The 25,817-nt window shown below is 52.7% G+C and overlaps 2 protein-coding genes and 1 long non-coding RNA gene across 7 annotated transcripts in view; 2 read left to right on the top strand and 1 right to left on the bottom strand.

Annotated features, from left to right (window-relative positions):
- Positions 1-669: 669 nt before the first annotated feature.
- Positions 670-25,817, top strand: part of SMIM11 (small integral membrane protein 11) — a 37,798-nt gene continuing 12,650 nt past the window's right edge. Inside the window, exon 1 of one of the 4 annotated variants that reach the window (XM_069008557.1) lies at positions 670-730. The gene's annotated coding sequence lies outside the window, so the exon portion shown is untranslated. Of the gene's footprint in view, positions 731-25,304; positions 25,501-25,747; positions 25,772-25,817 lie in introns of those variants that run through there. The other 3 variants (XM_069008596.1, XM_069008630.1, XM_069008496.1) reach the window with 3 other exon arrangements.
- LOC138107468 (uncharacterized) lies at positions 19,832-25,699 on the bottom strand. Of its 2 annotated transcripts, XR_011149564.1 has the most exons (5): positions 25,617-25,699; positions 24,041-24,238; positions 23,824-23,939; positions 22,360-22,453; positions 19,832-21,459 (listed from the first exon to the last, which is right to left on the bottom strand). It is a non-coding gene; the product is annotated as an uncharacterized lncRNA (long non-coding RNA). The 2 variants fall into 2 exon arrangements; XR_011149547.1 differs by lacking the exon at positions 22,360-22,453 and having other exon boundaries at positions 19,834-21,459.
- KCNE2 (potassium voltage-gated channel subfamily E regulatory subunit 2) lies at positions 21,947-24,045 on the top strand. Its single transcript, XM_069008357.1, has 2 exons — positions 21,947-22,016; positions 23,651-24,045. Exons 1-2 carry the CDS (start codon positions 21,977-21,979, stop codon positions 24,043-24,045), a joined length of 435 nt encoding a protein of 144 aa, XP_068864458.1. The 5' UTR covers positions 21,947-21,976.

The following is a 25,817-nucleotide window of genomic DNA, read 5'->3' as shown; positions in this document are numbered from 1 at the left end:
TGCGGCTGTAGGGACAGAAATCCTTTCACTGTCACAGCTCCAGTTCCAGAGGCAAGAGGAGGGATCTGAGTCCTAATAAACACCTGAAAAAAAGGGGCAGAGGGGCTTTGTAACAACTGCAGCCCTGACCTTGATTGTCTCAGGGTTTTCCACTTGGATTGAGCAGAAGTTCCCATGGAGAAGGATCTCTGTACAGGGGGACAGCCTGAGGGACTGAATCATGGAATCATGGAATGCTTTGGGTTGGAAGGGACCTTAAAACTCATCCCATCCCACCCCTGCCATGGCAGGGACACCTTCCACTGTCCCAGGCTGCTCCAAGCCCCAATGTCCAGCCTGGCCTCGGGCACTGCCAGGGATCCAGGGGCAGCCCCAGCTGCTCTGGGCACCCTGTGCCAGGGCCTGCCCACCCTCCCAGGGAACAATTCCTGCCCAATCTCCCATCCAGCCCTGCCCTCTGGCACTGGGAAGCCATTCCCTGGGTCCTGGCCCTCCAGCCCTTGGCAATTGTCTCTCTCCAGCTTTCCTGCAGCTCCTTCAGGCCCTGCAAGGCCACCCTGAGCTCACCCCAAAGCTTCTCCTCTCCAGGCTGAACAATCCCAGCTCTGGCAGCCTTTCCTCCCAGCAGAGCTGCTCCATCCCTCTGCTCATCCTGGTGCCTCCTCTGGCCTCTCTCCAGCAGCTCCACGTCCTCCCTGTGCTGGGCCCCAGGGCTGGGGCAGCTCTGCAGGTGGGCTCTCACCTGAGCAGGGCACAGGGGCACCATCCCAATCCCTTCCCTGCTGCCCAGGGGATGATCAAGGCCAGGCTGGACATTGGGGCTTGGAGCAGCCTGGGACAGTGGGAGGTGTCCCTGCCATGGCAGGGGTGGCACTGGATGGGCTTTAAGGTTCCTCCAACCCAACCCATTGCAGGATTCTGGGATTCTGAGCTGCTGCTGTTCAGGAAGTTGGTCTGGGATTTGCTGTGTAATTCCCTGACAAGGCAGCTCAGTGTTCAGAGGTGGTGGAAAGGGAAAAAGCCAGGGAGCAATGATTAGAGAAGAACTAAACCCCCCCAAAAATGGATTTGGCCTCTGTTCAAACCCATTATGTGCAACCAGAAGAAAAGAGAAGGGAGGGAAATAAAGCTGATGAGAAATGTAGGAAGGATTAATAGATTGGAAAAGAGATGAATGGGAATATAGATCCATAAAATCCTGAGGAATAAGGAACAGGGAAGGATTACTCATCATTCCTGGTAATAAAACAAGAAAGGAGAAGCTCTAATCAAAGTATCAGGCAGAGGTTTTAGAACAGACCAAAGGAAGAACTTTTTAATTCCAGGTGTAATTAAGTTGTGAAAGCCTTGATCCCGACATACTGAGGAGGCCAAAGGTTTCAGTTCGTTGGGAGACAGTTTGGACAAATCCAGGTAGGATCAGTTTGTCTGGAGCTGATAAACTTTGGCCACAGCCTCCAGCCCAACTGGGAAATCCTGGAGTGCCAGGAATGCAGGAGGGGTGAACCCCATCCTGTGCCCTTCCACTCCTCCCATGGATGGACCACTGGATGCTCCATTCCAGGAAAATAAATCCATTCTGTTGGAATTCAGCTCCAGGTAAAGAGAGATTTCAAAGGTGGTTTTCCTCCCCCAGCTCTCACAGACCCCTTGGACCTCGTCCATAAATTAAAGCTCAGCACAACTGAAGCAGGAAACTCCTGACAGCTCCAGGAGCTGCAGTTGTTGGCATCTCGCCGCTCCTGGTGGAATTCCTGCTCCCTGCCTCCTTCTGGGAAGGGATGGAATAATGTGGGCATCCCAAAAAGGAGTTGCCAGTCCCAATCCACGTTTCCAGCTCCTTGAGTGGGGATTCTTTCCCAAAGTTGTCCTCGGGTTGTGGATTTGGTTTTCCATGTTCTGGAGAACAGGAGGCTCCGGGAGAACTCCTTGAGGCTTTCCTGTGCCTTCAGGGGGTTAAAAAAAGGTGGGAGAGGGAGTTTTTATCCCTGCAAATAGTGACAGGAGCCAGGGAATGGCTTCCCAGTGCCAGAGGGCAGGGCTGGATGGGAGATTGGGCAGGAATTGTTCCCTGGGAGGGTGGGCAGGCCCTGGCACAGGGTGCCCAGAGCAGCTGGGGCTGCCCCTGGATCCCTGGCAGTGCCCAAGGCCAGGCTGGACACTGGGGCTTGGAGCAGCCTGGGACAGTGGGAGGTGTCCCTGCCATGGCAGGGGCGGGAATGGGATGATCCTTAAGCTCCTTCCAATCCAAACCATTGTGGAATTCTACAGTTCCATGGTTTGACTGGTGATATTGGAGAGTTTATTCAAACAGAGGTTTTTCCATGGAACACAAAGGTTTTGCAAAAATTTCATTTGGGGAAAAAAAAGTGCTTTAAATTTTTAACTGGATTTAGCAGAGTTCCATCCTTTAAACTTCCCTGGAAAAACTTTCCCCCACCAAATGGAATTGCCCTGTTGTGGTGCATTTGCTGGGATTTGGCTGTGGCATTGTCCAGTTCCCAGTGTGGATTTATCCAGGATATCAAACACGAGTTAACCCTGGAGCCTGACCTCAGCTAACTACAAACATTCCACGGAAATATCCACAAAATTTTTTTTCCACAGGAAAAAAATCCCAATAAATTCTCAGCTGGTCAAAAGATGTCCAGAAATGCTGCATCAAGGTATTGTTTGAAACCCTAAATATTCCATTTTCATGGAGAAAGTCAATCAAGGATTTTCCAGGGGGAACTCTGCTAAGCTGGGTGGTTGCTTTACTATGGAATAGTCAAATATTCCAGGCCTTGAGCCTTTCCTAAAGTTATTTAAACAGATTAAAGTCAGATAAGGGAAGCTATTAATTTTTCAGTCATATGATCTTATATTTATTCCCATAATCAAATCTCATTCCCACCCCCTCAGTTCCACAAGATAAATGTGGATTCAGACTCTGCCTCCAGTTCAAAAGAGAAATTAAATTACAATAAGTTCACTTTATATGGAATTGCTTCATCAGGAGGCAGAGTTTCTCTAATCATATTTAAATATAGGCACTGGAAGCCAAACACTGACATGGGGTTAAAGGAATATTATGGGTGATTTAACAGGAACCCATTTATAGAGCACAAAAAGAATTTTAAATCACGTTGGGGTAAATTGAGACGATCCCAAATGCAGCAATGAACTTCCACAGCCACTGCTGTGTCTTGGAAATGGGATTATTTTAAATTATTACTGGCCCAGCTGTGGAAGTGTAAAAAAAATGGTGGGAAAGGAGCGGGGAAATTGTAAATTTTGGCTCCAGGGCAGTTGAGATTGACACAAGGTAAATAAAGTGTGTTCATGGCTCCCAGGATTTTCTCCACTTTTCCTCATCACCAGCACAGCTGGAACTCTGTAGCTGGGAGCAGAGCAGCAGGGAAGGGGCTGGAGCGTGTCCAGGGCAGGGAAGGGAGCTGGGAAGGGGCTGGAGCCCCAGGAGCGGCTGAGGGAGCTGGGAAAGGGGCTCAGGCTGGAGCAAAGGAGGCTCAGGGGGGACCTTGTGGCTCTGCACAAGTCCCTGACAGGAGGGGGCAGCCGGGGGGGTCGGGCTCTGCTGCCAGGGAACAGGGACAGGAGGAGAGGGAACGGCCTCAGGCTGGGCCAGGGGAGGCTCAGGGTGGACAGCAGCAGGAATTTCCCCATGGAAAGGGAGCTCAGGCCTTGGCAAGAGCTGCCCAGGGAGGTGTGGAGTGCCCATCCCTGGAGGTGTCCCAGGAAGGGCTGGAGGTGGCACTCAGTGCTCTGGGCTGGGGACAAGGTGGGCATCGGGCACAGCTGGGACTGGCTGGGCTGGGAGGGCTCTTCCAGCCTCAGGGATCCTGGGATTCTGAGATGAAGCAGCATTTTTGCCACTGCCTGTGGATCTCTGAAGCCTCCCTGTCCCCCTCAGTGCAGGAGTGCACAGAGAAGGACAAACTAAGAAATTGCAGGGTTTAAAAAAACCCGAAATCGAGCAGCCAGGGAACAAGGAGAGAGTGCAGGAAAGGTGGGATGGGAAGCGCTCACTCCTCCTCAACCAACACCTTTTTTTTGGAAGTGCCACCTCCACGAGTCTCCTCAGGGACCTCAGCTCAGACGTCCTGGAGCCTTTCTCTGAAACCTTCCAGCCTGGCCTCAGCAGGGTCATTTCACCTCACCCTGGCACTCTCAGCATTCCCTAGGGAATATCTCGAGGCTACACAGCCACAAATCCTAGAGAAACAATATTTAAGTTTTCGAAGACAATTGCCCTGTTTTTAAGCCCGACCACTGGCTTGGCCCAGGGTATGGATTCTGTGCCTGGCCATCTGCAATTTGCACCAGATTCGAAAGAAAAACATTCCCTACACATCCCCCTAAGTGCCCAAATTCCTTCTCCTTTGTGTTCACTTAACCTCAGCTTCCATCCCACATAACTCCCCTCACCTCAACTATGTTCCGTGGAATAACATTGAATTCTGGTCAGCTCATTGTTGGTGTGTTTGCCCTCGGTGTGTGACAGCCTTGGCTGGGGACACTGTGGAGAAGGAGCCCAAGATGGGAATCCAATCCTTTGCCTACTACTACAGGAATAGTTTCCATCCTGGGCCCTGTTTTTCACACTCTCCTAACTTTCCAAAACACTCACCTTTGCACATGGAGTTTTCCATGGGTGGTGCTTGCCTGGAGGTGAAATTTCCCTGGGTGAGTGAAAGTTGGAGCAAAGACGCTGCTTTTTTCTTTATGGGAGAGTGGAAAAACCCCACTTTTGTTTTTCCAGATTGAGGGGAAAACTGTGTAACCACATTTCTAAGGAGGGCAAATCTGCTGAGGGTCGGGATTTGACAGCACAGCCAGAGCTGTTGGAGCCATCCCTGTGTCCACAAGGGACAACTCGTGTCCAACAGCCCAAGCAAGCAGTCACCCCAACTCATTCCTGGCCCTTTTTCCATGTGTAAGCACAAACCCAGGAGCTGGGCTATCCCCAAGGGTTTGGAAAAGATGAAGTTAAATTTCCAATCATTTATTGGAATGTGTCTTGTGAGTCTGTGTGTCAGGGAGTTGTTTGTCCAGTTAAACCAGGAGAACTGAGTGGGATTAAAAGAGCTGGAATCTTCCTGGTGCCATTCTTTTTCCTGCTTAAAACATCTCCCTGATGTCTGGGGAGCTTGGAGCTGGAATAGCAGCTGAATCCTACATGGAGCCTGGCTTAGAGGGATAATTATCATGGGACTACATCCTGCTAGGGAATCATGGAATCCCTGACTGGTTTGGGTGGGAATGGACCTCAAAGATCATCCCATTCCATGGGCAGGGACACCTCCCACTGTCCCAGGCTGCTCTAAGCCCCAATGTCCAACCTGGCCTGGAACACTTCCATGCTTGTACTGCTGAGAAGACACTTCTGGGTCACCTTCATTAATGAACAATAATTAGCAACTCATCAGGAATGAATAGCAGTGGAAGTGATGGGAAGTTGTAGCTCCTCAGGAAGTTGTCACTCCATGGGTGACACGGGACAGGGAGGAGTCCCAGAGCCACTGCCCCAGTGAGGGTGGGCAATTCCAGCAGCAATTCCAGAGCAGGAGCAGTGCATGGACAACCAGGGATCCCTGTCTGCCTGTGCTGCACCTGGAGCTGCTCTGGGGAAGGAGCAGAGCACCCCATCCATCTCCCTGGAGGAAATTCCATAGGTATGGCCGTTCTCCCACAAATCCCTGCAGCATTTCAGTCCAGCTCAAGCCTGGACTTCTCTGGAGCACAAGGCCAGACCAGACAGCTCCTGAGGGCACCTCCAGCCTGGCTTTCCCGTGATCCCAGACCACATGTCAGGGCAGCTGCTGGGTGGTTTTGCCACGTGTCCCCTGTGGCAGTGCCATCAGGGAGCTCGGCAGGGCCGTGCACTGCATGGATCATTCCCTGTTCCCATTGCTCAGGACGTGGGAAGGCATCTCCCCCTTTTTGGATGAGTGTTGTCCGACAGTGCTCCCCAAATTTGTCACTCACAGAAGGTTTGGCTGTACCTGGGCCTCTCAGGACACCACAATCCCTGTCCCTCCTGGAAGGTCCCCACCTGCCACCCCTGCCTGGTGTTTGCTGTCCTGCTGTTGACACGAGGTATCAGCCCCACACTGGGCTTATCTGCACTGCCATCGATATCAGCTCTCTGGGACCACCCAAATGACCATGGGGAGTCCAGCCCCATCCCAAGCTCCTGCCAAATGTGTCCTGAGTGCCTGGGAGAGATCACAGGATCATGGAATATCCTGAGCTGGAAGGGACCCACAGGGATCACCCAGTCCCACCCCTGGCCCTGCACGGACCCCCCAGCAATCCCAGCCTGGGCATCCCTGGCAGCGCTGTCCAAATGCTCCTGGAGCTCTGGCAGCCTCGGGGCCGTGCCCATTCCCTGGGGAGCCTGGGCAGTGCCCAGCAGCCTCTGGGGGAAGAACCTTTCCCTGCTCTCCAGCCTGAGCCTGCCCTGGCCCAGCTCCAGCCGCTCCCTGGGTGCTGTCCCTGTCCCAGGAGCAGAGATCAGAGCTGTCCCTCAGGAGGAGCTGCCATGGGACCCTCAGGGTCACAGAGCTCCTTGCGATGGGGCCAGCAGGGAATTGAGGGCCCTGGGGTTGTTTAAATTCTACTTTTTTTTTGATCCTCTTGATTTTTGTCATCTTTGGGGAGAGGTGCTGGGAACCCCCTTTTTTCCAGCCTCTGTCACCCCAGAGTTTGGGAAGCAGAAGAGCAAATCCCCCTTACCCTGGAGCTGCTGCCATGAGCAGCTGGCACAGGGATCTGAGCTGTGCCTTGCAGCCTTGAGAAGGAAAAGGTCAGGCCAGCATGTGATGGCCCCCCCAGCTTCCTGCCAGTGCTGTGACCCTTCTCCCTGGGCACAGGGAATGTGAGTGACCTCTGGGATTGCATGCTGCCCGTGGTTCCAGATGTGGAATGAGATGGGAGCTGACTTTCAGGAATGATTCCTTGCCAGAAGCTCCTCTGTGTGAGGCCAGTGCTGATTGCTGGTCCTTGACCACAGGATTACACTTGTCAGCCACAAAGGGTTTTGACCACACGTGCCTCGCTCTGCACTCACTGACCTGCAGGACAGCCCTCACCTCTGTCCCTGCTGTCTCACCCCATGGATACAGCATTCCCACCCTATCCCATTGCTGCAGGAACAGCTGCTCCCCCCTGGGGCAGGGTGGTGAGGAAATGCCCCACTTGGGGTGTTCAGCTGGGGAAGAGGAGACTGACGGGAGACTCATTGCAGGTACAACTTCCATGTGAGGGGAAAAGGAGGGGCAGCTCTGATCTCTGCTCCCTGTGACCTGACAGCACCCAGGGAGCGGCTGGAGCTGGGCCAGGGCAGGCTCAGGCTGGAGAGCAGGGAAAGGTTCTTCCCCCAGAGGCTGCTGGGCACTGCCCAGGCTCCCCAGGGAATGGGCACGGCCCCGAGGCTGCCAGAGCTCCAGGAGCGTTTGGACAGCGCTGCCAGGGATGCCCAGGGTGGGATTTGTTGGGGGGTCCTCATCAAAGCAGGAACAGGCAGATCTGTAGGGCAGTGGTGTAACCTGAAAGAAAAAATCCCATTGGATTTAGTAGCTGGAGCCCACTCCTCACCTTCTACCAGGAGGGATCTCAGTGCTGCTGCTCAGGACCCAGCAGTGACATCTGTGTGATATCTGTGCTCCAGCTCTGTCTGCTCAGTGTCACTGCTGGAGGCACCCTCTGACCTCAGCAGTGCTGGCTCCATCTCATTTACCCCATGGCCTCCCTCACACAGAATCCCAGGATCCCTGAGGCTGGAAAAGCCCTCCCAGCCCAGCCAGTCCCAGCTGTGCCCGATGCCCACCTTGTCCCCAGCCCAGGGCACTGAGTGCCACCTCCAGCCCTTCCTGGGACACCTCCAGGGATGGGCACTCCAAACCTCCCTGGGCAGCTCTTGCCAAGGCCTGAGCTCCCTTTCCATGGGGAAATTCCTGCTGCTGTCCACCCTGAGCCTCCCCTGGCCCAGCCTGAGGCCGTTCCCTCTCCTCCTGTCCCTGTTCCCTGGCAGCAGAGCCCGACCCCCCCGGCTGCCCCCTCCTGTCAGGGACTTGTGCAGAGCCACAAGGTCCCCCCTGAGCCTCCTTTGCTCCAGCCTGAGCCCCTTTCCCAGCTCCCTCAGCAGAGTTTTCCTGTCCCCGGGCTTCCTGACACTCCTCACAGCTGAGGCAGAAATCTCTCTCCCCATCTCAAATGGTTGCTCTTCCTCCTGGTCTTGAAGGAATCCCTTCATTTTTCCCTTTTTTCTTCCAATCTGCCTTTCCTCCAGTTTAGCCAGAGACCTCCCTGTATCCCACAGCTGCTGCAGCTCCTCTACATGAAATATCCCTGCAGGCACCCCCTCCAGTGATGGGGCAGCCACAGCTTCTCTGGGCACCCCGTGCCAGCACCTCCCCACCCTCACAGGGAACAATTTCTCCCTAATTTCAAACCTAACCCTGCTCTGGTTTTGGGACGTGTCAGGGCCCAGCATGAAACTCATTATGCAAATGAGGCCGGCTCCCGGTGTTATTCCTCGGTAATGAGCAGCAGACCTTGAGCTGTGACCTTTCCCTGTTGTTGGGTTTTCTCTGCTGCTCGCTTTGTTGGGGATTTTTTTACGACTCCGTCCTCGCCTCACCAGGCCCGGCCCGGGTGGATCGGGCAGAGCTGAAGGTCAGGATCCTTTTCCTGCCAGCTCTGCCCATGGAAGCCGTGGCTGGAGCAGCGCTGGAGGGGGGTGTATTTATGGCCACGCAGATGAGCTCGCGGTTGGACGCGTTCCTGCTGGAAGGAGCGGGGATGGAGGGATGGAAGCGCAGCTCTGTGGGGACACGCTGTGGTGGCTCCCGAAAACGCCAGCCGGGCTGGAGCAGCCCAATCCTGCTTTTCCTTGGCTGGGGGAAGGCAGGGAGCAGGAGCAGGTGAGGAACCCGAGGTGCCAACGCAGAGGGGCAGCACGGGCCAGGTTTCGGGCGGCCAAATTCCAGCGCCGGCCAGTTTGAAACGAGGAGAATGCTGATTCCAGTTCTGCACTTGGAATCCTGGTAACCCAGCTGGATTCAGAGCAAGGGCCAAGTGCATCCCAGCTGATGTAAATCAGGAGCCAGCCGAGCTCCGGGATTGCCTCTGGAGTAACCCCAGGTGTGGGTAAGGATCCCTCTGTGAGCACTGGCTGAACTGGGGGAGTTATTCCCATGCAAGGAGCTCTCTCCATCCCCTGCAGTGTTCCCAGCAGGCAGGTCCAGCTTCAGCTGCCCTTCCCGGGGAGATTCTTTGACTCCTTCAAAAGGAGGCTCAGGGGGGACCTTGTGGCTCTGCACAAGTCCCTGACAGGAGGGGGCAGCCGGGGGGGTCGGGCTCTGCTGCCAGGGAACAGGGACAGGAGGAGAGGGAACGGCCTCAGGCTGGGCCAGGGCAGGCTCAGGGTGGACAGCAGCAGGAATTTCCCCATGGAAAGGGAGCTCAGGCCTTGGCAAGAGCTGCCCAGGGAGGTTTGGAGTGCCCATCCCTGGAGGTGTCCCAGGAAGGGCTGGAGGTGGCACTCAGTGCTCTGGGCTGGGGACAAGGTGGGCATCGGGCACAGCTGGGCACAGCTGGGCTGGGAGGGCTTTTCCAGCCTCAGGGATTCAGGGATTCTCCTATGACTCCCTCTCCAGCCCCTTCCCCAGCTCCACTGCCCATTGTGGGAGTTTCAGGTCTCATGGGACAAATCACCCAAACTGTCAGAGCTGCTTTGGTTCCTCAATCCCACTGATTTAAATACGGATAACACACATGGAAGGTTTACACTTCCCTTTGTTTTCCTGAAAGAGACTCAGCAAATCCATGTTTTCCTTTGAACTGATGGAATCCATTGTGGTCCTGCCACCAGAAAACACAGTCACAGCCCTCCTGGGCTGGTGGAGCTGTGCCAGCAGCCAGGCTCCATCCCCATGTCCTTGAGAAATGCCCTGACCCTTCCTTAGCCTCCCACCATCCATGGATGCTGCGGGATATGGCTCATGCTGTTCCTCCTGCTGGGATTAGGCTCCTTTCAAAGTTCCAGCTTGTCACAGAAAATCTCACACCACACCCAGCACGTGTGGAAGTTTCTGGATTGTTTGGCAAAGCTGGATTTTCAGCAAATAGCTCCTAAAAACCTGTAGGGTTTAAAAAGCACCAAGGTCATCAAAAGAGCAAAGAGCAGTCACTGTAAGGCTGGTGTTGGGGGTCATTGAATCATGGAACCATGGAATGGTTTGGGTTGGAAAGACCTTAAAAATCATCCAGTGCCACCCCTGTCATGGCAGGGACACCTCCCACTGTCCCAGGCTGCTCCAAGCCCCAATGTCCAGCCTGGCCTTGGGCACTGCCAGGGATCCAGGGGCAGCCCCAGCTGCTCTGGGCACCCTGTGCCAGGGCCTGCCCACCCTGCCAGGGAACAATTCCTGCCCAAAATCCCACCTAATTCCATTCTCTGTCAGTTTAAAATCATTGTCCCATGTCAAAGGACAGGTTAGAGCACCTGGTTACACCTTAGGGAATTCCAGACAGGAATGTATTCATCATTCCAGCCAAATAATCAAAATGCCTGTAATCTATGGGGTCAGAACATCATTTCTTCATGGCCTGTTTGGTTTCTAGTTTATTTTTATAGGGTTTTTTATTTTATAGTTTTATTGGTTTATATTTTTTTCAGATAGACGTGGAAAAACCCAGTAGGATCCCATGTTGGGTCACCAGAGACTGTTGACATGAACTTTTTTTACTGGAATGATATCCAAAGGGAAAGATAAACATTTTGCTTCTTTAATTGTTCCTTCAAATAGGAAATGGGATTGAGAGCAGTGATTCCAGCTGGAGCTGGGACCTGCATCCTCTGGGGGGCTCCAAGAGAAAAACCAAGGGATGTCCCTGCTGTCCTGATTTATGGAAAAATGTGTCTCTGGATGAGATGAAATCCTCTCCTGCTTCCCTGGAAAAAGTGCCCCAGATGTTTTTATATCCAGTCAGGCTCCCTCTCGTTTATCAGGATGTTTAGGCAGAGCTGGAGGTCAAACAAACAGCTCAGTGCTGGGCCAGGCACAGGCTGAGCCATTTGGAGCCTTTGGAGTAAGGAATGGGAGCAAATCTCCTCCCCACAGGTTTGGGCTCCTGATAAGTGGGACACAACTGACACATCCCCAACCCACTCCTGACCACTTGTGTTTTTAATTCTGGCATTCTCAGCAGTATGGGGAATATTTATCAGAACTGAAACCTGAATAAAGCACAAAATACAAAGTTTTAGGGAGCAGTTTTAAGAGAAATTCTAGGTTTGATGAGAGGTTTGAGACCTCCCTTCTGGGATTAAATGATTCCAGGTGAGCCCTGAGCTGTGGGAATTGTGTTTGTGTTTCAATGATGCAGAATTTGATCATTCTGGGTGTGGGCTGGCAAAACCAACTCCCAGAGGTGGGGATCCCTCCAGTTCAAGGCTCTTTTTCTTCAGCCAGCCCATCCAGATCATTTCACTGTTTGGAATTGGGATGTTTGGGGTTGTTCTGGAGGAACCTTTCCATTTGGGATCAGCACTCGTGGCACAGCACTGAAATCCCAGCTCAAATGGGAATGGATCAATATGAGGAACATCCAGAGCTGAAGTTCAGCTCCTTCCACAGATGAATTTGTGGGATGCAGCACTTGAATCCAGGTGTGGATTTGTATTCGAGGGAATTGTGGTCAGGAAGGTCAGCTCTGTACCCTCGTCAAGCAAAGCTCCTGAATTCCATCCCCAAAGAGATGAGTGCTGGCTTTTCCCTTGGAATATCTTTCGGGATAACCTCAGTGGAGACACACACGTGCAAAGCCAGGAGTCTATCCCGTGGAATCCACTGATTCCCAGCTCCACAGGGACAGCAAGCTGAAGGTTACTGGAGCAGATGAGGAGCAGGCAAACAAATAAACACCCACTTGACTCCAGACTCTTGGATGTTTGTGGGACTAAATCCTGACTTTCAGCTGGAATCTGGTGTCTGTTATAACCAATTTGCATCAGGAACCTTGTGCTGGTTTTTTCTGCCACAAACAGCAGCAAATTCCTGAAAATCAAGCTGCAGGATCACCCCTCTGGGTTGGACACTGCACACAATCCCAGACTTACACACACCCCAAGGTTTGCAGACATTCCGTGAAAAATCTGATTTATTTTTAAAATGAACACGAATTTTGATGGAAATGATAATTCCTTTTCTTTGTTCCATCCTCAGCGAAAGGCAGAGCCAGAAATACTCAACTCATGGTTCTTAAATGTGCCACTGGAACCAAAAAAAAGCAGGATCAAAAGGCACTTCCATGACTTTGGTGGGATAAATGTATAAGCCATGCTTTTCTGGCCACCACACTCACAGTACTGTAGAAATTCCAAGGTGAATCAACACTTCCTGGCTTTTTCCTGGAGCTGTTTCTGGAGCCTTCCATGGAGACGCCAGGATGTGTTTCTAGAGAGCTGGACATGAGCAGCTCCAGCAGGGTAATTATCCGGAGGGAATCCAATTAAAAGATTACTGTTCTCCAGCCAGGGTGCTCTAGAGATGCACAGAATTATCTGTTGAAATCCCTCAGGCAGCTTACCCGGAATAACCTTCCCCTGGATCCACTCCAGCTCCCAGGGGAGGCTCCGGCTCAGGAAATCATCTCAGTGCAGAGCAGAGCTCCAGCTCCAAGTCAGGCCCGGACGTAAGAGGCACTTCCCAGCAGGATGAACGGAATTGCACCATCCCCGCCTGCCTAAACAGAGATGAACAGCAACGGGAAGGTTCCAGTGGATTTCAGGAAGCTGGGAGGAGGCTGCTGCCATCTCCATGGATTTGCTGCACTTCATAGAATCCTGGAATGGTTTGGGTTGGGAGGGACCTTAAAGCCCATCCAGTGCCACCCCTGCCATGGCAGGGACACCTCCCACTGTCCCAGGCTGCTCCAAGCCCCAGTGTCCAGCCTGGCCTTGGGCACTGCCAGGGATCCAGGGGCAGCCCCAGCTGCTCTGGGCACCCTGTGCCAGGGCCTGCCCACCCTCCCAGGGAACAATTCCTGCCCAATCTCCCATCTAGCCCTGCTCTCCTTCAGCTTCAAACCATCCCCCCCAGTGCTGTCACTCCATGCCCTCCTTGACCATGGGAACACCCAGAGTTCTGGAGTGCAGATTATCTCCCAAATCCCACATCTCCTCATCCTGGGAGCCATCCCAGAGAGGGGGATGACCATGTGTGACCCAGCAGACCAGCATGAGGACTTTCTCTGGCTTCCAGCACCTTCCTGAGGGAGCTGGTGCTGGATAGGGGATATTGGGAAGCCAGCCCAGCTCAGAGCAGGCTCAGTGCAGGATCCAGAGCATTCCCAGGGGTGCCAGGTCTCCTGGGTGCCACCAGACCCCCACCCTGGAGCTCAGGGCAGGGCTGGCCTCTGCCTGCCCCTCCAGAGGCGAGGATTTTCTGCTGGAAGCAGGAGCTGGGTTGCAAGAGCCGTTTGTGCAATGGGATTGCAAATGGGCCTGAGGTCAAGGCAGGGGGAGGAAACAAGAAACAAGGAATGTTCCCTGCTCATGCAACACATCCCAGGTTTCATGGGCAGGGATTTCTTAACTCCTGTGCTGACACCCTTGCTTGCCTTCCTTGGGTTGGAAATGATCACTCAGCCTTGCTTTTAACCATGTGGGAAGCCCCACACAGCCCCGAGTGTCCGGGTTTCTTTGCGCGGCCTCAGGATGAGCTTTGGCCTCGGTGACCTCCAGGGGTGGTTGTGTGTCAAACAGAGGCTTTTCCTGCCAAAATGAGCAGCAGTGGAAATGGAACCTTCTCTGACAGTCGGGCTCAGAAGATGCCACTGCAGGAGGTCGTGTGGGGTGGCTGCTCCGGTTTCCTGAGTCATTGCAACGTCCTGACCTGGCCTTTGCTTCCCCTCTCACTGGGCAGCACCCTCTGGGTCCTCAATCCCAGCACTCCATCACAGTCCCAGGGATGGAATGAGCCTCTCTGGGCTGTATCAAGTGAAAAATAACCAGCACTTCTTCAATAGTCAACTATGGGTGCAGCAAACCCAAAATAAGCAGCAGTTCTAGGCCTGACTTGATATTTCTGCCAAAGTCTGAGCTCGCCACAGATTGTACCCAGTGGCCAGGTGCTCATCCCAGAATTCTGGCAGGATTTGTTGCTGCTGTTCTTCCTGTGGCACAAACACAGCCTGGACCTCACCAGTAACACCATCCCAGAATCCCAGAATTATTAGGGTTGGAAGGGACCTCTGGAGATGACCCAATCCAACCCTCCTGCCCATTTCCTACCTGGAGCAGGTGACACAGGAATACATCCAGGTGGGGTTGGGATGTCTCCAGGGAGGGAGAATCCATCACCTCCCTGGGCAGCTGTTCCAGGGCTCCATGGAAAGACATTTTCCTCAGGTTGAGGTGGAATTCCAACCCATTTCTCCTCCCTGACTCTTTAGTAATAAGAATAAAATAACCATTACAAATAGAAGGGATTAAGAGACACAAACTTGTGACTTCCTGTGTCTGGCCTGGTCTAGGGGATGTTCCCTTCCCACAGCAGTGGGAACAAGATGAGAATACCAGGAAAAGCTTCCAACAGAACAAGGCTCAGGAGTGTCCTGTATTCATAGCCCAGCAGGGCTGGAATTTAATCCTGACTTCAGCCCTCTGTCTCCTAAACAGCCTTGTTTTCAAATGTGGCACATCCATGCCAAGGAGTCAGGGAAGAGGTGGAATTCTTCTGCCTGTGGGGATCAGGCCACTTGTTTTCCTGAGGAATTATGGAAACAGATCCTTCACTCCTCCATCCACTTCTCAGGAATAATTCTGTAATTCCATGGACATGTGAGTTACCAACTCCACACTCCATGGAAGTGGGTATTGATGGGAACTTAGCTCCAGTTCAGGCTCTCCAGGTGCTGTTCCATCCCAATTCCCCATGGAATTCCATGGACTTCACTTGAGCCAGGAGAGCAGAACCAGTTTGGTTTTGATCCATGCCAGAGGGACTGGAACCAAAGGTGGCCCAAGTATCCCTGCACCTCCATCCTGATCCACCTCCCAGCTGCCATCAAACCCACTCTGGAACATCCGTGGAATACACCAACACCCATGGAATACACCAATGTCCATGGAATACACCAATACCCATGGAATACACCAACACCCATGGAATACACCAACATCACGGAATACACCATCCATGGAATACATGAATGTCTATGGAATACACCAATGTCCATGGAATACACCAATACCCATGGAATACACCAATGTCCATGGAATACACCAACACCCATGGAATACACCAACATGAGGATGTCCCTCCTGGCTCAGCCAGCAGTCCAAGAGGGACACCCTGGCACACAAAGCACCCTGAGGGGGTGGGACAGGTTGTGATTTCTCTTGTGAGCCCTGAAGAACCTTCTAGAAAGGCTCTGGCTGCTCCCCTGCCCTCTCCTTTTATTCCCTTTGTCCCAGCTGAAGCTCCATGGAGTCCCAGCACCTTTGTCCCCAGAGGGGAAAGTCTGACAGGAGCAGCCAGGTGACCTTTGCATCCTTCCTTGGTCTCCTCTGCTGCCCATGGACAGCTTGATCCCCACATGCATTTTTTTTCCTTTTCCCACCCTCCTCTTTCCTGCCTCTCCCTCCCCCTTCCCAGACAGGGTGGGGAGGTTTTAGGTGAAGAAATCCATCGAGGGGATGGACAAACCTGAGGGATTAAGGAAGGACACACAGGTGGGGCAGGCATGTGGGCACGCATGTGGGCACGCCTCCCCAGCCTAATCCTCTGCTGGGACTGGACACGCTGTCCTTATACTCCAACCCTCTGGATGCATTTTCCCTCTCTGAATCAACCTCTTTTGGAATGTTTGCACCTCCAGTGTCCTGTAGCACAAGGGTCCCACAGCTTAGCAGAGTGTGGAGGGAGAAGGGGATAATGTGAATCAGGAGATTCAGGACTTGGATCCAGCTTCCAGGCCACTGTGGTGAGGAGATGAAAGGAGGAGTGAGACTGGAAACCAGGAGTGCTGCTGTGGGAATTCAGCCCTGTCAGAGCTGTGAGCTGTCCCTGCCCACGGGAGCTGTGGCAATCAGTGACCTCTGGCAGGGCCCTGCTCTCCTGCCAAACCCAGGGCCTGGTGCTGCAGCTGCTGCTCTGCCTCCCTCTGCTTTGGGAGGACAGGACTGGGCAGGAAGATTGGGGATTCAGCAGGGCTGCCCCTCCCAGGCTCCATTCCCTGGAAACCCCGGGCTCTGCAGGGGTTGGTTGTGACAAGTGGCAGGTGGGATTTGATGACTGTGACCATTGCACACCTGGGCTGCAGGTTCTCGGAACTGCTTCCCATTGCAATCCCAAATAAAACCTGAGGTCTGCTTGAGGCCAAACCCCAAACCTTTGGCTCTCTGGTACCACCCACAGCCTCGCTCACCTGTCTCTGGAGTCTTGTGAGGAAGTGGAGAGAACCTGGAATCACGGAATGATTCTTTTCCAGCCTGGAAAAGACCTGTAAGATCATGGAATACGACCTGTAACAGAGCACTGCTAAATCCTCCACAAAGCCAGATTCCAAAGTGCCACATCTACATGGCTCTGAAATCCCTCCAGGGATCCCTCCCTGGGCAGCTCTTGCCAAGGCCTGAGCTCCCTTTCCATGGGGAAATTCCTGCTGCTGTCCACCCTGAGCCTGCCCTGGGCCAGCCTGAGGCCGTTCCCTCTCCTCCTGTCCCTGTTCCCTGGCAGCAGAGCCCGACCCCCCCGGCTGCCCCCTCCTGTCAGGGACTTGTGCAGAGCCACAAGGTCCCCCCTGAGCCTCCTCTGCTCCAGGCTGAGCCCCTTTCCCAGCTCCCTCAGCCGCTCCTGGGGCTCCAGCCCCTTTCCCAGCTCCCTTCCCTGCCCTGGACACGCTCCAGCCCCTCCAGGGCTCTCCTCTGAGGGCCCAACGTGATTCTTTGGTGAGGCTTCAGCTCACAGGTTGCGTTTGTCAGAGCAAATGCCAGGACAACAAAAAACCCATTTGAATGTGATGGATCAGGACCCAATTTTATCTCCAGGTCTCAGAGTGGGGCTGTCAAGTGTGTAAAGATCGGAGCAGAGGGTTCAGCTCGCAGGCTGGGACATGAGGGACAGTGGAGCCTCCACACCACCACTGCTGCTGGTTCCATCCACTGATGGCAGAGGAGCTCTGGATTCTGGTTTTCCACTCCATGGAAGCAGAGGGGAGGTGGGGACAGACAGGGCCCTGCTATGTGACTGCCCCAGCTGACATTTATATTTCCCATATACCTCAGAGACCGTTCCAGTGCCTAAAGGGGCTACAAGGAGCATGTAGAGGGACTTTGGGCAAAGAATGGAGTGACAGGACAAAGGACAATGGATTCAAACTGACAGAGTAGGTTTAGACTGGATATTGGGCAGGAATTGTTCCCTGGGAGGGTGGGCAGGCCCTGGCACAGGGTGCCCAGAGCAGCTGGGGCTGCCCCTGGATCCCTGGCAGTGCCCAAGGCCAGGCTGGACATTGGGGCTTGGAGCAGCCTGGGACAGTGGGAGGTGTCCCTGCCATGGCAGGGGTGGCGCTGGATGGGCTTTGAGGTCCCTCCCAACCCAAACCATTAAAAAAACCAACCAACCAGTTAAACAAACCAAAAAACTCCACAACCCCAAGCCATTGCTGCTGTCAGTCATTAACTTTGCCTTTCGTGACATTTCAAGCAGACCTTGCCCTCAGGTACCCACAGGCTGCTGCAGTTCAGCTGCAGCACCAATCTTTTCATTACAGCTGAAAGAATGGGAAAACCCCCAATATTTCAAAGGGATCAGTGCGGGCACCTCAGGTTTCTCTTCCCCTCTGAAGGATGCACACACCCGAGCATTTCAGGTGTCACATCTGCTCTTCCCAGCCAGAAATATCCGTGTTTGCTTTTTCATTTCAACGCTCTGTGCAGCCAACACCCTCATTTATCCCCTGAAGCTTTTGCAACAGCAACACATAAAACCATAGCAACAAAGCCGGGCATTGCAGCCTCCTCCTGCCTCGCATTTCTCCATCCCTGCAGCCTGGGCTGAGGCAGCAGAGCTTTTCTCAGCAGGAACTCACTGCTCTCCATCACCCTCTGACAGGAGGGTGCAGCCAGGTCTCTTCTGTGTCCCAAGGGAAGGGAGGAGAGGAAATGGCCTCAAATGGCACCAGGGGAGGCTCAGGTTGGAGATTGGAAACAATTTTTCCCTGCCAGAGTGGTGAGGCCTTGGGATGAGCTGCCCAGGGAGTGGTGCAGTCACTGTCTCTGGGAGTGCTCAGGAGGAGTCTGGATGTGGCCCTTGGGGACAGGCTTTGGGGTGAGGGTGGCACTGGATGATGCTGAAGGGCTCTTCCCACCTTGGTGATTCTGGGGTTCTGTGACTTTGGGATTTTTTTTTAGCCACAAAGGACCATCCCAGGTGTCCCTCTCCACCAGGAATTAAGGCCAGTGCATCCTGATGTGGTCTCTGACCTTCAGTCATGGAGTTACTGGAATATTTAGAGACAGTTTTTTACCAGATATGAATATTTTGGGGGAAGCCTGTCAGGATCTCTCTGGAAAGCAGCAACATTCCAGCAGATCAGCTGTTCCTCTGATCCTATGGGAAAAGATGGGGGTCAAACAAACCCCAAGTGTTACAACAGGCTATCAAAGCATATAACACACAATGAAGTCTCAGGATCTCTCAGAAAACCAAAATACCCCTGTGGTTGAACCACTCAGCAGTCAAAGACCCCAAAAGAAAGAAACAATTCCAATGGATTTCCTCAGCTAAAAAAGAAAACCCAACCTGGACAGGGCAAGGCATAAAACCCCCAGCTGTGCTTCAAAACATCCCCTTGGGAGGAAATGTTGTGCAGATCCTAAATCCATCACCTGGGAAAGAAAATAACCCCCATCCTGCATGGGGGGAGTGCAGAGAGCAAATGAATCCATACAGATTTGCTTGGAGGAAAGGGAAACAGAGGGAGAAGAGTTAAATGGTGGAGAGGTAGAAAAAAAGCTTAAATCTTATTCTGACCCAAAGGAAGGAGCAGGTCAGAGACAGAAGCACAGCTGCAAGCCAAAAAATAAAGAGGCAGAATCTTTAATTATCAACAAAGGAGCAGGAAAATGTTCCAAGACAAAACTGGATGATAAAGGAAAGTCAACATAAAGAAACAGTTTTAACTGAATTAATTGATGTCGTTTTGAGTAAGCCTAAGAGGAATGGCTTCAACAGGCACAGAGGAAACCATAAAATCCTACTGGCCTTGAGAGGATTTTTTGGATTAGAGGGTGATCAACTGACAGAGGACTTGGCCCAGGGACAAACAGAACAGTCCCATTCACTGATGGTCGTTTAAACACGTGCAGATTCCAGAAGGAATCCAGGAGAGCTCTGAAGGAGATAAAACCTGGGGAAATTAATGAAATTCTATCAGCACTCTGAGTATCAGAGTTGCAGTAGAGCCTCTCAGTAGTTGAAGGCTGAATTAAGTCTGTGCATCCCAAGGTTTGAGGTGGGAAAGGTCCAGTGAGTGCTGCAATATTGGGATTTAACCAGAACAGAAGGAATTCCAAAGGTAACTTACACAGGGAGGTGTGAAAGGATCCTCACACCTCTCCACCAACCACACTGAGCAGCTCCAGTCTTTTGTTTCTAAGAATTCACCCTATAGAATTCATGATCCTAAGGGAATTAACCCTATAAATCAGGAATCATGTAGGGTTAATTCCCTTATTTTAGAGAAAATGAAGGGAAAATACTGCAAAAGTTTTGAATGCTGATTGAAAACAAAGTGCAAAGTTTGTTTATTGTAGATGATGCAGGGAAACAATGGAAGATTGGGAAAAAAAGGGATCAAGTGCACTGAAAACGTCTCTGAAGGGAAATGTTTAAGGGACAAAGATCATTATTAATAACAATCTTCTGTTATTCGGAAGAATCACAGAATCTTTTGAGTGGGAAAAGGCCTCCAAATCATCACCCTCTGCTCCTGGGACAGGGACAGCACCCAGGGAGCGGCTGGAGCTGGGCCAGGGCAGGCTCAGGCTGGAGAGCAGGGAAAGGTTCTTCCCCCAGAGGCTGCTGGGCACTGCCCAGGCTCCCCAGGGAATGGGCACGGCCCCGAGGCTGCCAGAGCTCCAGGAGCGTTTGGACAGCGCTGCCAGGGATGCCCAGGCTGGGGTTGTTGGGGGGTCTGGACAGGGCCAGGGGCTGGATCAGTGATCCCTGTGGATCCCTTCCAGCTCTGAATTCCATCATTCTGTGATTCCACGAGATCAGGAGCATTTTGCTTGGCATTAGTCTCCATTCCAGACTAATATTAAGGTTTCCACCTTTCCCACCCAAGAAAGGGCTCCTCCTCCTGTTTAATCATTCCCACCCTGTCCTTGACCCCCTCATTGCTCTCCAGACTAAGCAAACCCTGAGCAAAGCGACCTTCAGGGGGACATGCAGCAGACTGGGATTATTCAGGAAATCTTTGGCTCCATTGGGAACAGGTCTGGCCAGGAACAGCTGGTAGGAGAGAGGGGTTGAGGGAGGGATACATTTCACCACGTTTTTGGCAGTTATTCCAGAACTTGGGAACTTCCAGGCTCTTCTCTTATTTCCACAGCCAGACAAAAGAGCTCCAGGTGATTTTATCCAGCTGGGAGCAGCCAGGGAATGTCTGTGCACAGTGCAGTGAGGTCCCTCTGGGGTTCCTCAGAGCAAACGGAAGCTGGGCCAGCTCCCTGGACTTCCAGGGGCAAAGCCAAAGGAACCTGCCAGGAAAAGTATGGGATCAGGAGGAAATGCTGCCAGCAGCTCATCCCTGTGCTGGGAGGTTTCACACTCAGAACATGTCCAGGAGCAAGGAGAGCAGGAACCATGCCAATGGCAGGAGCAGCAGGGCTTCCTCAGGGATCAGCACTTTTCCACCCCAGGAGCACATCTCCCTCCCTCTGGTGTGTGCTGTGGATTCAGGGTCACTCCCCACTGCCTTAACATCCTCAAAGGTGACATTTCTTAGGCAGGACTGGCTGTAAAATGAAAATGTGTTTTTTACAGCAGCTCTGTCCCAGCCTGAGTGCTTGGGGAGCACCTCAATCCCACCAGAAACCCCCTCCTTGGATGTCCCCACCAGAGCAGGAGCAGCTGCTGATGCTCCTGATGTGGTCTCGTTTCACTGAGCAAATTCCTGCTCTCTCAGGTGCCTCAGAGCCTCTCACTGAGGTGTCAGTGTGTGCTGTTTGCCAGGAGGAAAGTCAGCACTCATTTATTCTCATTTTCTCTGTTTTGGTTTGGTTTTTTGGGGTTTTTTTAGTAACTTCTTGTCTTTTCCTGCTGCAGCTCATGAGTGAGGTGCCCACAGAGCAGAGCTCCAAGAGGCTGCTCCTGGCTGGCTGGGAGGATTTCCTTCTCCCAGCAAGGGCGTGGAAGTGTTGCTCACTTCATCCTGATCCTGGGGGAAGAAAAAGAAAGGAAGGTCAAACTTTGGGCATCGAGCAGCCTGACTGCTCAGTGCTCACCTCTTGTGCCCTGATCAGCAAAGGAAATTATTATTATTATTATTATTATTATTATTATTATTATTATTATTATTATTAATACTGCTGCTGCTGCTGTTGAGATTGGTTAATTCATAGAAACATGGGATGGTTTGGGTTGGAAGGGACCTTAAAGATCATCTCATTCCACTGTCCCAGATTGTTTCAAGCCCCAATGTCCAACCTGGCCTTGGACACTTCCAGAGATCCAGGGGCAGCCACAGCTGCTCTGGGCTGTGCCAGGGCCTCCTCACCCTCCCAGGGGAGAATTTTTCTCTTATTATTATTATTATTATTATTTTACAGAGCTCATCTTTGCTCCTCTAGCTCGCCAAAAATGAAGCTGCATCCCTGTTTATCCCCAGGAAAGCTCTTTTCCAGTATCTAAAATTGCAGCAATCAGCACAAAGGCCCATTCCCAGATACGACAGGATGACTGATGCAAGCTGTCAGCCAATATTTGACTTTCCAGGTGAGATTAGATTTAGCTTTTAATTTAATATAAACATAAAGTGTGCAGTGCGAGGCACTTATTTCACAGGCAACTGCTCCCAGCCTTGTGCAGGCTGGAGGCTCCTTAAAGACATCCCTGCTCTTTTTGGGAGTTTCATCCCATTATCCAGTGGAGTTTGAAAATCCTGAGTGTTCTGAATCTCCTTGGGGAAGGACAGAGCAAAGGTAAGTCGCTGTTAGCAAGTCTTTATTTCAGTTTGAAAAAGCAGTGCAGTTTTTGATGTAAATCAAGGAAAAATCAGATTTTACAGACAGTAAAGGCAATTTATATTTATAGTTTCTCATTTCCTTTCATTAATTACCTTTATCCCTTTATTTGAGCATGTGTGAGGGGTGTAACTGCAGAGGGATCCAGCTGCACGTGTGCCTGAATCTGTGTGTTGAATTCCTGAATTCCTGAATTGAAACATGTCCCAAATTTTTTATCAGCAATGAAAATTCACTGCCCCTTCCCCTTGGATGTAGCGAACTCCTTGTTCTTGAGGATTGCACTGGGAACAAAGAGCATTTCTGGGAAGATTTCCCCAGGTTTTAGGGCTTGGTTGGCCTGGAGAACCGAAGGAATTGCCCACATTAAAGAGGGACAGCCTGGATGGGAATGGGATCTGGTGGGAATGGAATCTGGTGGGAAGGAATGCTGGAGGGGGATTCTCCTGTGGGATACACACCTGGTTCATGGGGTCTGAGCAGCACTGGGGGCTGAATTTTGGGATAAATGGGATCAAACATGGCTTTGCAGCACCAGGCAGTGTCTCTGCCCCTTTGGGGACTGTCTCAAATGGTCACCGAGGCCACTCCAGGGATGGGGCTCAGCCTCCATGTCCCTCCCATGTCTTTGTCTTCTCCTCAGGAGAAATCCTTCTTCCCTTGGAGTTTTGCCTCTGTAGGGAAGGGACAGGGCCTCATCCCTTGGGACAGGGGCCATGGGGGCCTTCACCAAAGCTGCCCACACACCAAAGGGACCTGTGGGCACCAGGATGAGCAGAGGGATGGAGCAGCTCTGCTGGGAGGAAAGGCTGCCAGAGCTGGGATTGTTCAGCCTGGAGAGGAGAAGCTTTGGGGTGAGCTCAGTGTGGCCTTGCAGGGCCTGAAGGAGCTGCAGGAAAGCTGGAGAGAGACAATTGCCAAGGGCTGGAGGGCCAGGAGCCAGGGAATGGCTTCCCAGTGCCAGAGGGCAGGGCTGGATGGGAGATTGGGCAGGAATTGTTCCCTGGGAGGGTGGGCAGGCCCTGGCACAGGGTGCCCAGAGCAGCTGGGGCTGCCCCTGGATCCCTGGCAGTGCCCAAGGCCAGGCTGGACATTGGGGCTTGGAGCAGCCTGGGACAGTGGGAGGTGTCCCTGCCCATGGCAGGGGTGGCACTGGATGGGCTTTGAGGTGCCTCCCAGCCCAAACCATTCCATGATTCTGAGCAGGACCTTTTTGGGTCTCTGAACATATGGAACCACTCAGAGATGGGGATTCTCAGCTGAGCTAAAATTGCACCTTCAAGTGGCAGAGGGTGACTGTTATTAGACAATTGCCGTGACACTGACAAAATATTCCAACTCTTTTAATACAACATCTGATTAAAAAGAGTATTTTGTTGTCTTTAGCAGCACAATTTGCAAGGATGGCAAAGATGCAAAACTTCACTTGGGCAGTGGAAGATATTTTCAAGGAAACCTTCCTCAATTACATGAATGGCTGGAGGAGAAACATGACAGAAGCAGCGAATAAACTGCAGGCAGAGGTGGCTGCTGAAAACTTTGACTACGTTATCCTTTACCTGATGGTGATGATTGGGATGTTCTCCTTCATCATCGTGGCCATCCTGGTGAGCACTGTGAAATCCAAGAGGAGGGAGCACTCCAACGATCCCTATCACCAGTACATCGTGGAGGACTGGGGAGAGAAGTACAAAAACCAGGTTCTCAATCCAGAAGATCTCAAGTGTGTGATCCATGAAAACCCGGGGGCAAGGGATAAAACGAGCCTGGAATCACCTTGACTTTCTGGAAGCACCAGCAGTGAGGGAATCACAAAGTCACCCAGAGGGAACTCACTGGAATTCCAAAGAGCTGTGGAAGTGTTGATTAAATTAACACACAGGGCAATGGATAATGGAGTCCTGAGGAAATCAGTGTTCTGGTTCCCACGAGGATCTTGGGAAACTCCAAGAGAAATCTATGATTTTGCTTTCCCTTTAGGAAAATAAAGCCAAGAGAATGGTAACTTGATTATTTGAGCATTTTTTAAATCCACAAGCAGATCTGGATGTTCCCACCTCAGAATAACTGTGAATTGGTGGTCAAAAGTGCTGATTCAGGTCCAAACTGTGTGACTTAAGCCCGCCTTAAAAATAACTTGAAATTGTCCAGTAAAACCTCCAATGTCCAAGGACTGATGGAGCAATCAATTAGGGAATGAATCGCAGGAGGGAACCTGCACACATTCACTCCAAACTCCTTTTTAATGACCTGATTCTCATTTTCACTCGTGCCAAATAATAAATGACAAAGGGCTCCTTTTCTTTGGGAGCCTTTGGTTTGTTTTGGAGATGGGTCTTGAGATTTGAGCTGATGCCATCATGCTCCAGATGTGCTGGAGGTGCAAAGGAGGCACAAGCAACAGGCTGAGAAGGAGTTTCCCTCTACTCTGCTATAGGGAGACCCCACCTGTAGAGCTGCCTCTGGATCAACACCAGAAAGAGCTGGAGCTGCTGGAGAGAGTCCAAAGGAGGCCACAGAGCTCCTCCAAGGGCTGGAGCCCCTCTGCCCTGGAGCCAGGCTGGGAGAGCTGGGGGTGCTCACCTGGGGAAGAGAAGGATCCAGGGAGAGCTCAGAGCCCCTTGCAGGGCCTAAAGGGGCTCCAGGAGAGCTGCAGAGGGACTGGGGACAAGGGCTGGAGGGCCAGGACAAGGGGGAATGGCCTTAAGCTGAAACAGGGCAGGTTTGTATCAGATGTTGGGAAGAAATTCTTTAGTATGAGGGTGGTGAGGCCCTGGCACAGGTTGCGGACTCCCCATTCCTGGAAATCTTGAAGGCCAGACACCTTCCACTGTGCCAGGCTGCTCCAAGCCCCAATGTCCAGCCTGGCCTTGGGCACTGCCAGGGATCCAGGGGCAGCCCCAGCTGCTCTGGGCACCCTGTGCCAGGGCCTGCCCACCCTCCCAGGGAACAATTCCTGCCCAATCTCCCATCCAGCCCTGCCCTCTGGCACTGGGAAGCCACTCCCTGGCTCCTGGCCCTCCATGCCTTGTCCCCAGTCCCTCTGCAGCTCTCCTGGAGCCCCTTTAGGCCCTGCCAGGGGCTCTGAGCTCTCCCTGGATCCCTCTCTGCTCCAGGGGAGCACCCCCAGCTCTCCCAGCCTGGCTCCCTCTGCTCATCCTGGAGCCTCCTCTGGCCTCTCTCCAGCAGCTCCACGTCCTCCCTGTGCTGGTCCCAGGGCTGGGGCAGCTCTGCAGGTGGGCTCTCACAGGGGCACAACCCCACTCCCTTCCCCGCTGCCCACGCTGGGGCTCAGCCCAGGGCACGAGATGGGTCTGGGAGCTCCCCGCGGTCCCTGCGGGAGCCGCTTTACCGCAGAACTGTTCATTTGGGGGAAGAACAGCGAGGCACTCCCAGCCTCCAGCGCCGCACCGAGCGGGCGGAGCGGCCCCGGCCGGGCCCGGCGCTGCCGCTGCCGGGAGCTCAGCCCCGGAGCGCCGCCCTCGCCCGCCATGGCCGCGCCCTGAGGTAGGACCCGCCCGGGCCCCTTCCCCTCACGGCCCCGCGGGGCTCC

Source organism: Aphelocoma coerulescens, chromosome 1 (genome assembly GCF_041296385.1).
Source record: "Aphelocoma coerulescens isolate FSJ_1873_10779 chromosome 1, UR_Acoe_1.0, whole genome shotgun sequence".
In the NCBI taxonomy this organism is placed as follows: Eukaryota; Metazoa; Chordata; class Aves; order Passeriformes; family Corvidae; genus Aphelocoma; species Aphelocoma coerulescens.
The sequence above is the reverse complement of the archived record's forward strand: the minus strand, read 5'-3'. Positions and strand labels throughout refer to the sequence as shown.